This window comes from Panthera tigris, chromosome A2, assembly GCF_018350195.1.
Source record: "Panthera tigris isolate Pti1 chromosome A2, P.tigris_Pti1_mat1.1, whole genome shotgun sequence".
Classification (NCBI taxonomy): Eukaryota; Metazoa; Chordata; class Mammalia; order Carnivora; family Felidae; genus Panthera; species Panthera tigris.
This window is the reverse complement of record NC_056661.1, coordinates 85261337-85272775: the sequence shown is the minus strand read 5'-3', so window position 1 is coordinate 85272775 and position 11439 is coordinate 85261337. Positions and strand designations below refer to the sequence as shown.

The window sequence follows — 11439 nt, the reverse complement described above, 5'->3', positions numbered from 1 at the left end:
GTTTTGTCTGTTAAAGTCCTCGTATGAGTGAAGTCATATGATTTTTGTCTTTCTCTGACTAATTTCACTTAGCATAATACCCTCCAGCTCCATCCACATAGTTGCAAATGGTGAGATTTCATTCTTTTTGATTGCTGAGTAATACTCCATTCTCTCTCTCTCTCTCTCTCTATATATATATATATATATATATATATATATATGCACACCACATCTTCTTTATCCATTCCTCCATTGATGGACATTTGGGCTCTTTCCATACTTTGGCTATTGTTGATAGTGCTGCTATAAACATGGGGGTGCATGTGTCCCTTCGAAACAGCACACCTGTATCCTCTGGATAAATACCTAGTAGTGCAATTGCTAGGTCATAGGGTAGTTCTATTTTTATAGTTTTTTGAGGAACTTCCATACTGTTTTCCAGAGTGGCTGCACCAGCTTGCATTCCCATAGACACACTTTTAAATTCTGTTTTCTGAACATCAATTACCCAATAACAATTTTCTATCCTTGGAATATATATTTCTTCTTCATTAGGAGCTCCTATTAAAGAAACCTGTGTCTGAGTCCATTTGGGCTGCTACAACAAAATGCTACAGAGTGGGTGGCATACAAACAAAAGAAATTTATTTCCTACAGTTCTGGATACTCAATGTTCGAGATCAGGGCACCAGTGGATTCAGTCTGGTGAGGGCCCATTTTCTGGTTCATAGATGGTGCATTTCTGTGTCCTCACATGGTGGAAGAGGCAAGGGGGGAGTCCTCTTTCTGGGGACTCTTTTTACAGACACTAATCCCATTCACAAGGGCTCCACCCAAAGCCCCTACCTCCTAATACTATCATCTCTGGGCATTAGGATTTCAGTGTCTGCACTTTAGGGGAACACAGACATTCAGATGATTGCACCTTGGACTTAAGTCAAGGCAAATTAATGTGTTGGCCAACATTTTATACATACACCCTGAAATGAGCTATATTATGTAAAGGAAATTAATACAAATTACAGTGAATTTTGTAATATTTCCTACATTAAACGTAGTCAACATGAATTATTCAGTGGTGAGGCCTATAGATGACAAAATACCATTTAGAGGGAGGAACAAATAAGGAAGGAAAGAATGAGAAAATAAGGTTGCATGGGAACGATAAGCAATACCAAAAATTATGCAGGTGCTTCTTTCTCAGATGTGGAAGGTAAGAATTGTATGATGACAACGAAAGACTTCAGGTAAGTAGACTAATCACATTTTAAAGCTGAGAATGATGTTGGAAATCTCTCAAGCTAGATTTCTGTCAATGTGGAGACTTGATACCTGGACAGCTGTGGCTTTGAGTCACATTTTATTAACAGTTTAACCTCATGCTAGTTACATATCACCTCCAAATCTCACTTTCTTTACCTATAAATCAGTGACCATAAAAATCCATACCTGTTAGATATATATATCTCTTTTTTTTTAAGTGGGGGGGGGTGGCTAAGTGAGATAATACATTTGAAATTTGGCACATAGTGTCCCATTTCTATGGTAGGGAAACTGAGATATGAGTTGAATTAATTTTCTCAATTAGTGACACATTTTATGAGATAGCTGGGATCCGAAGCCAAGTATATGACTAAACTGAGTCCATGGGAGTAGAAGCACTAAACAGAATGACACCACACATGTGCCAGTCACTTAACAAGTTAAATGATGAGTCCAAGAGCACACAACTCATCGGTGGTCTGCAAAGCACAAGGTCATATCAGCTTCTTCCATTTACAAATGTAAACATCACTTGTGCTTAAGAAACATGGGGCTTGTGAAGACACAATGTTTTAAACTACATGCAGCCTTTTGAAACAGAGAGTACATCAATGTATCTTTTCCCATTCAATCCATCTAGTGTACATGGTTTACGAGAGACCTTGATCTTAGATTTAAAATGATATTATATTGGCAATGAGCATTCATCCTGTATTTAAGTAATTACACAGACTGTAGCAGTTAAAATATTTTCCTTGCAAGATTCTCTGGTTCATCAAAACATTTTCAGATACATTTTGGGGGATTTATTTGTATGAACAGTTTAACACCTAAGGAGTATAAAGGTAATAGCAAGGGATGGGCAAATCATCATTACTATAATTTAGAAAGAACAAAGAGAATGTGTTATCAAGACAAAGTAAAAGAATAGCACAATTAATAATTTATTTCATTTGCATATTTGTTTATAGTTTTGGGAGAGTTTAAGGTATTTATATATTGGTTTATTTTGTAGTTTATTATTGAGCATCGTTTATGTGTTCCATCCTGGGCTAACAGTGGTGATTATAATCTTAAATGAAAGACAGGTGGTTCTTCTCATGGGGCTTACAGAAATTTCTCCATCCTACGGAATGTGACAAACTGTTCAAACCTCACACTTGGATCCTTATTCCTTTGGAATCTTGTGGAAGTTATTTCAGGATAGAAATAGTGTCCTTAAGTTTCCTCAACTATAAAAATGGGAATTATGAGAATCTTTTCTTAATATAAGTTTACTGTAAATTGGGGTGCCTGGGTAGCTCAGTCAGGTAAGCCTCCGACTCTTGATTTCAGCTCAGGTCATGATCTCATTGTTTGGTTTGTGAGATTGAGTCCCACACTGGGCTCTGCACTGTTAGTGCAGAGCCTGCTTGGGATTCTGTCTCCCTTGCTCTCTGCCCGTCCCCTGCTTGTGTGTGTGTGTGCACAGGTTCTCTCCCTCTCTCTCTCTCAAAATAAATAAATAAACTTAAAAAAATTGTAAGTATTAAGACAAATTTTGAAGAGTATTTGTCACAATGCTTAGCATACACTAAAAGCTCATTATATATTAGATACCATTTAACATAGAGAAACCAAACTTGTTAAAAGAGAAATATAAACATAATTATAGATAGGTTTAAGCATTTATTGTATTCAGAATTGTGAAAATGTGTGCCCTATTAAACAATTTTATTCAACTTCCTTGTGGTGCCCTAAATCTCCTACCCAGGATGGAGTTTGCTCCAAACCTATAATGATAATTGCAATCATACTTAAGGCTCTGATTCTGCTTTCTCTGAGAGAGAGAGAAAGTAAATACAAAGATTGGTCGCCTTTATTCTTTACCTACACGTATTTATTTATAGAAGAATCTAACTTCTTTAAAAGGAGTTTGAATGCTTGTTAATAAAGCGCAAGAGTTGCTGTAGGGCCTTTCAAGATCATGGTCAGGCAATACACTGAAATTGAGATTTTCCAAAAAGGTGTATCGCAAAGTAAAAAGGAAAGTAAAATGGATACTTGGGACACTAGAGGGAGGCTACCAAATGACTTTTCAGTTTGCTTGGTTTTGTTTTTATAAGGAGAAAATCATTAAAGAGAAGGAAATGGTAATATAATGTATAGATTGCTCAAAAGTAATTATCTTAATCTCAAGCTTCTCTAGCAATCCTAAACCAAGCTTGTTTTCTGGAGGTGGGAGTGGGCAGAGCTGGAGGAGGAGGGATGAGAGCCATGCAGTAAGGGAAGGCTGTAGTGTGAATGGTTTTAATTTTGCTCACATACACTTCCGTCCAAGCTGTACGTGGCCCCAGGGTCATTTTCACATCACACCCGCTATCTCTTCCTCTGCCCGCAGAGACACTGGTTCCTAGTTGGTGCATCTCAGAGATGCATGGGGGCAACTCTTCCCCTGAATCCATCCAAAATAAAGCAAAATAAATCCATCTTGCCTAAAGTAATCTGAGCATCACCTGGAGATGCAAAGACAAATCCTTTCAATAAAATGAGCGTCTGAGCAATGATCTCACAGATTCTGCAGACATGGGTCCCCCCCACTCCTGCCAATCCACACAAACTCCTTATCTCTCAGTGTAGATTTAGGGAGGCTGGTGGGTGCATTCAGAGGGATGGAACTGGAGAAGAGAGGCATATTAGTTATTTACGAATTAAAACAGATTGAGAAATTTCCAGTGAAAGTTAGTCTTAGAAGATATGTGCACCATATAGACACAGATGCATGAGAGTGGCGCACGCCTGTGTGCGCGTGTGCGTGTGTGTGTGTGTGAGTGTGTGGTATAAGGACACATAGTCCATGCTACATTTATCTGTTGGGGACAGGCAGTAGATAATCCTAATCTCTTAGACATTTTAAGAGAGAGCATGAACACATTTTATCGCCAACCCTCAATCAGACAAGTTTCTTTTATGCACTTCAGGCACATTTGTGGTGATCGCAGAGGTAGTACAGCTTCTGAAAAAAGCAGCCTGCCCTGCGGATATTGGGCAGGGGCAATTTTCTTACCTGACACCGTGGGTGCTTTCATTTTGCTTGTTTATTTTTACCCCACAATACCACACCCTTTTCTCACCTAATGCTTTTTACCTGGGCTGGACCCGCCTGGTTCTGCCTCCTCGCCTGCCTCCCTCCTCTCTGCTCCGTCTCTAACACCCCAAGGAACCTGTGCTAGTGTTTTGAATCCCTAGTTTGCTCTAGCAGTGAAAGTAGACAGATTAGGAGCTAAAGCACATTTGACTGAAAGGCAGCTCTTTGCTTTCTTCTTATGCTGCTTCCCCTTCCTCTTTTCCCAAAGAGACATGTAAACACATGTATTTTCCTGTTTAAATTTAGCGAATTGGTCCTCTGCCTGTCCCTTGATTTAGCTATTGGGCTGAGCCTTGCTCCTCCCTTCCCTACTCGGATAGGAGCCACAGGGATCTGGAGCTCGAGCTTCCAAATTGAGCTGGCCTCAGGCCAGGTGACCTTTTCTTTGTAAGTTTCTTTCCTAAGCAGAGTTGAGGGGGGGCGCGGGGAGCTGGGATCTCTTTGGTGTTGTTGGGGGGGTGGTTAGTGAGGAAAGGAAGGGGGTGGAAGAGAGTAAAGGGCTGTTGTTAAACAGTTTCTTACCGTAAGAGGGAGTTCAGACCTAGATCTTTCCAGTTAATCACACAACAAACTTAGCTCATCGCAATAAAAAGCAGCTCAGAGCCGACTGGTTCTTTTAGGCACTGAGTCGGAACAGGCTTCTCTCAGCCAGGCATCTCCTCCAGTGGGATCCGCCAGCCCGTCCAGCAGCACCATGTGGGTGACCAAACTTCTTCCAGTCCTGCTGCTGCAGCACGTCCTCCTCCACCTCCTTCTGCTTCCCATCCCCTATGCAGGTTAGTCTTCTCTTTTTCTTCTTCATCATTACGATTTTAACTCTCTCCTGCTAACCTTGCCTTTTCCTAACTCTCTCCACCCCATCCCCAGCATCCTTCCTCAGCTCTGTGTGTGGCTTGGGTCCTTTAAATCTCTCCTTATGCTTCCTTTTGATATTCTGTTCCTGTTTGCAAGGCATTTACAATGATAATTAACATCCCCTCAGTGAGCTCCCCCCCCCCCACCCCCCAACCCAATCCCAGGGCTCTCTTAGCCTCTTAGCTGTGGACTGTGGGACAGGAATGAAGTGCTAACACTGGCTTGAATTTTGCTGGTTTGGACAAGTTGAAGGCTGAACAGAAGGTCTGGTCTGAAGAGGGGAGAGGGACTGTCAGTACAGCAGGGACTCACTTCTTTCCAGAGGATATTTTTCCATGACGTTCCACCACCCCACGTCACTCAGTCAACATTCAGGGCTACATGAAGACTTTATACAGGTTTTCATTTGGAGAAGGCAGATTAAGCCCTGAGTATATGCATGTTATAAAAATGAAAGAGAAAGCCTGTCTTCTAAGATCTCATTCTGTCTGGGTATGGATGTCTGCCCTTTGAAACTGCAGTGCAAGGGAGGCAAAAATTGTATGACTCTGATTAAAGCTGCAGAAGGGGTCCTTTCAGCCTCCCATTTTCTCCCCTGAATTTATAGGTTGGGAAGGAATTGCTGGTGAGTTCATACTACCTTCCTGGAAGTGTAGAGATTTCATCTGCCGCTTTGGGAAGTTTTCTGTTGTTATCAGGGCAAGAGGAAACATCTGTATTTGGTCGTATTATCATGGTAGTGGCTGAGATGCCAGAGGGAGAAGGTAGTGAGCACCACGGGTGGGCACAGGGGAATAAAAGAATGGAACAAATGCCCACATGGTAGACATGGCCTTTTCATAACACAAACCAGAGAACCGGCCATATCTTTTGAGATAAGTTAAATATGAAATTTATTGGAACTCTGATCTAGTCTCTGATGTAATGCAAGGGTTGAAAACATCAAGAATTTGCTAACTGACAAGGAAAGACATTCAGCCCACCTGGCTTTCTTCTTCAATCTTGTGAAGTGGTCCTTTTGAGAACAAGACTGTGTGGGAAGGGCCGATTTGAAAACATTTAGGTAAGGTTTCTGAAGAGGTGAAAAAGAAGTGAGCTCAATCAAGCACGTTGTCATGCTTGAGGTATGTCATGCTAAAATGAACTCTCAGAAGACACTGCTGATTTCAGGAGGTTTAGGGCATAAATTGAGAGCATGGCTAATATCTTGAGGGCTTTCATTTTTAAAGATTCAAACGTTGATGGCCTGAAGTACAATATGGTTACCTGAAATCATCTGTGCTAATGTGAGGGAAACACAATGTGGAAAACCCAAACAGTAGATCAACCATAGACAATGTCTATTTGTTTTTGGCATGCATTACGGAGTTTTGGCAGGAGATATACATTCGTAATGATGTTTCACTTTGGCTAATGTTGAAATGACTGCGTTTCCTGAGTATAGGGAGAATGCAGCCCCAGAGTGTGCTGGCAGGCAAGGAGAGGACAATTGGGGATTACAGATATGCTGTGAATAATTCCTGAAGTGGATAATGGTAAAATTGTCATCAAAAGAGGGTCTGGCTTGGTTTGGGTGGTAAGTTTATTTTGATAGGTTTTTTTTTTTTTATGACATTCTCCAAACTGGAGAATATGGACAGTCCTCTTAGAACATACCAAGAAAGTTGGTCCTTTTTTATATCATCTCACATTGAACATTTAGGGCTTTTATTGTTAATTGCTTTTGTTATGCTCTTAGATTTATCCCATGAGTCTATATTTGCACATATTGTAAAATAATACAATGGGAGAATGAAAGTGGATACTTTAATGAGGTGACTATCAATCATGAGCAGGATGTGTTAAGGAGATACTTTATAGAAAAGTTTCTGAAGAAATATGCAATATAGTGACCCCGGCCATCTTTATAGGAGTTGGTCTACATAGAATTACCCTCTATATGCTTCTACCTACACTGGAAACTAATATCCAGTACCCCGTAACAAAAGAAGCACTAAATAAGCGCTTGATGTCCAGGAACCTGTGAGAGATATAAAGATGAACAAATGTGAAAGAAACCCACATTTGTTGAGCAACTGTTATGGGCCAAGCTCTAAAAGAACTTATTTAATTCTGATAAGATTGGCATTATTCTGCTCATCTTACATGGGGCACCTGATTTTAAAGACTTTAATTCTCTTTTCATAGTAAAGGGATAGAGCTGAGATTCTGACTCAAATCTATGAGAATGAAGTATGTGCTGTTTTTTTTTCTTTTATTTATACTGAAGCCAGAAGCCGTGAAATTAAATGAAATTGCCTTTTAAAAATCCATTTTTCTAAGTAATGTAAGAAAAACTCTGTGTTAGGAACACTATTATACTATGACTGAGAGTTCATTTCTAGCGTAAGAAGTTGGGGGAAAATGTGGTATCCAGGCTGAGTATGAAAAGATGGATGGTAGTATGATCGGTACCTAAGTCAGGGGAACACAGAATGACCAAAGGCATAGAGGTGAGAAAGTATGAGCACAGGTAAGCATGTGGGATTGGTGTACCTGAGTACCAAGAGGGAGTACCATGGCCTGTGATTAGAAACTAAAGTAAGGTCGTATGCACAGACATGAATGGTGTGCCAAAGTATTCTGAACATCATGGGTAGCAGTTGGAAATTTTGGAGTTGACAAGATACCTGACTTAAATTGTACTTCAGTGTGGTTTTTTTGGTTGCTGCGTGGAGAAACAGTTGTTGGGAGAAATAGGGAGGAGACCAGACGGAGGCTTCTATGACAATGACAATGACCAAGGAAGCCGAACGAAGGTGAAGAAGGGAGGCCCTGAATCTCACCTTGACTATTGCTCCATTTTCTTTGCAAGAGACTATTTTGCTACTTCTCAAATACCAACTGTGAAATCCAAGTCCTTAGATAACAGCAATGAAAATGAAAATGTGGACTAGTATTTATGATTCTTGTCTTTGGGAAGTTTAAAGTCTCCAGTCACTACCGTTCCCTCCATTAATTATTTGTGTACTTTCATCTTAACATCTTGCCACTTCAAGCTGTTAATCACTAATCATGTGGGTAGGTTTCTCAGAATATGTGGAGCCAGATTCCTGCTTCTTTCCACACCCTGCAAATCCTTTCCTTGCATGATTTTCCTTTGAAGTCAATGGTTAGACCATACAGAGAAGAAAATATATGAGGTACTGAGAGAAATGAGTGTGAGGCCACGGACCAGAGGGAGAAATGTGTCTTTCTTCAAGCACCTTGATACATTTGACCCTACTTTCTGTTTGTAGGTTTTCACTAAGATCCTAATGATTTCAATTCTAAAATAGGGATTTCAGGTTCTTCAAGAAATATAGCTTCCAGAATGTTTTCCTATACTAGGAGAAGTGGAGAAAGGAGTTGCAATTTAAAGTACAAGAAAGCATGACAAAATTGCAGTGATCTCTCACCCTTTGATTTCATTTCAATATTTTGTTTATAAACTCCAACTAATAGTTATGCAGAAAAAATAGTAGAGAAAAATCTGATCCAAAGATATTTTCTTTGAGTTTCTTCCCAAATTAAGCTGGTCTTTTAACTGTTTTCACTAAAACAAGCATCAGTTGCTAATACATATGGAAGAAAAAGTTGAAACTATTTTCAGCAAAGGAGTTTTATTTTCACATTCTGTTTTTGAACGACTTCTGTTTTGAATTTTTCTTTTATTGAAGAAGAAATTAGTTTTATAGATGCCTGGATTACATGATACACAGCTAGCTTCAACTTCACATTTTATAGTAATTTATTACTGACCTAGTAGAAATGACTAAATTATAAGGGAAAGCTTCTAAATCATGAGAAATAAATAGTGAAAGGGAATCCTGATACCTGGCTCCCATTGCCTTTGATAAGCTCTGTAGCCCCAGACAAGTTTTTCACACCTGTCTATTATCTAGTAAAGGAAAATCGTAGATTTGTTTGCTTTTCTGAATGCTTTTTGATCTTTAGATGAAAGGTGGTGATGGAAAAACTTATCAGCAAGCAAGAGTTAGGCTACTTTTGTGAGAGTCACACATTAACACATTTCAATAGGACAACTGAGGATCTGTAGAATTAAACACAAACAATAATCCCACAGAGACCTCTTTCTTCAATACTTGCCTTCATATTGCATGGTATTGAGAAAAGAAACTGGGGCATTGACAAGGGGTCCTCTTTTATTTGATAAATAGTAAAATGCATATCTTAATTTAATGTTTGCCTTACACTTCTAAAATTTAGCTTTATGCTCTTCTCTCACACCTAGACATGTATAATGAACACATGCATGAGGCCAATTTTAATTCTGTATTGTTAGTTAACTGAATTTATTTGACATAGATATGACAAACATATATGTGTGTATATACACACACGCGCGCGTGTGTGCACACACATATATATAGTATATGTGCACATTTCCTTTTAACCAACAGTTTTATTTACTGGATTTTCAGCATCATTAACTACTATTTTTTCTAAGAAATACTCATATGTATATAGGAAATCAGATGATTATTATTCTGTGAAACATTTCATAGCACCTAAGAAATAGTGCACTATGGTCAAAGCAAGAAATTCTTAATGTAGAAATGTATCTCCCATTAACATGGTCCTGTGGCAGAAACCAAAATGTGAAAAGAATTATACCACTTTTTTGCTTGGGAGAATAACAATTTCTTCTCTATGCCAGAAATTAAAGAATGGAATTTCAAAAACAAAGCTAAAACTTTGCATATTAATAACATTTTTTAATCCAAATTAACTTCCAAATATCTACTTAATAATTAAATAGCTTCAAATATAACATAACTTGCATTTTGTAGATTGAGTAATTGGTATATTAGCATTTCAGGTAATTAAACAAAGTCATTTGGCAAGTCAGTAAGAATGCCAGAATTATCATCTGTCTGCCAACGTTATGCAAGGCATTTGGTCCACACTCAATAAATAACATGTTGATAGATTATTTGGTTGATTGCATTTCTATGTTAAAATGTCATTTAAATTATATCTGTTGTACCATAGCCATTCCATCTTGTAGGACAAAGAAAAGTTGAAAATGAAAACATTATTACAGAAATTAGTACCAGTCTTTTGGGGATTGTGTTCTGGAGTTTTACAGAGAACCAGAAATTTAGAGGACTTCATGTTTTCTCTTATTTATTGTGGACTTCAGGTTAGGATAGACATTAATGAATAGCATCTGGATGTTTAATAAACCAACTGGAGCCAGTGGTTGCTGGCAAATTTGAGAGTATGATGCCATTGTTTGTACCTCACTCTGCTAGCCATATTTCCAAATTTTCTGCACAAAAATTTTACCCTCTTTTCTTGGCATATTTCACCACATATAAAGAGCAGGAATGCATTTCCTGTCTTACCATCCAAATTTCTTCTCTACTGATAGCCCTAAACCAGATCTTCAAAAAATATTTGTAAGCCATATTTCTACATACTTTCTTATAATTCTTTTAAAAAAGGTGGCATCACGAGTGTTTAAGAATGGGGGTTCTGAAGCTAGGCGGTTGAGTTTCAAATGAGTTTTGCTTAAGGGGCAATTAATTTTTCGCTGTGTCTCAGTTTCTTCATCTTAAGAATGAAGATATTGTTACCGCTTTTGTTACAAGGATGTTCAAAAGAACTGGCAGGCAGAAGAGAGGCACAATCATGCCTCTCCTTAATACACAATAGGTGCAGTCTCTTAGACATTTTCATTCTCATTGTGAAGATGGCGACCATCGTTAGAAACTAGGTAACTTTGGGCAAGTTGAGAATAAAGAAGTAAGCGCTTGATACTCTGAAGTTATCTACAAGATGAAGTCTTTTAGGATGTTTTAGTTCTGTTTTTCATGTTTTTAATAGGAGGCTTCATGCTATCTAGGGGCTTTGGAGAATACTTTCATGAAGAAAAATGATATTGCTACATTAAAGGATGATGTTTTACACACATTTGATTTATAGTAGTTGGCTTGATTTCAAGACAATTCAGTGATACTAAGAAATAGTGCCCCAAAGCACAGAAAACACTTATGAAGGAAACGAGAAGGGCTAAACTTGAGTAATATGAAATACTTCAAAGAGAGTCAGAAGAATTTATCCACTGTGCCATTTTCTAGTGAGAAGTTGCTCACATGTAATTGAGTTGGCTTATCTAATTAATACTATAACTTACATAAGGGCCAACTGTAGAAGGAAATGACAAA

At 38.5% G+C, this 11439-nt stretch overlaps 1 protein-coding gene across 2 annotated transcripts in view; it reads left to right on the top strand.

Annotated features, from left to right (window-relative positions):
* The first annotated feature begins 4073 nt into the window (after nt 1-4073).
* The window catches only part of HGF (hepatocyte growth factor), an 80420-nt gene continuing 73054 nt past the window's right edge, over nt 4074-11439 (top strand). Inside the window, exons 1-2 of one of the 2 annotated variants that reach the window (XM_007076781.3) lie at nt 4074-4759; nt 4993-5148. In XM_007076781.3, the coding sequence (XP_007076843.2) occupies nt 5067-5148 (82 nt within the window). In that variant the 5' untranslated portion in view covers nt 4074-4759; nt 4993-5066. The remainder of the gene's footprint in view (nt 4760-4992; nt 5149-11439) is intronic. The other variant, XM_007076780.3, reaches the window with a different exon arrangement.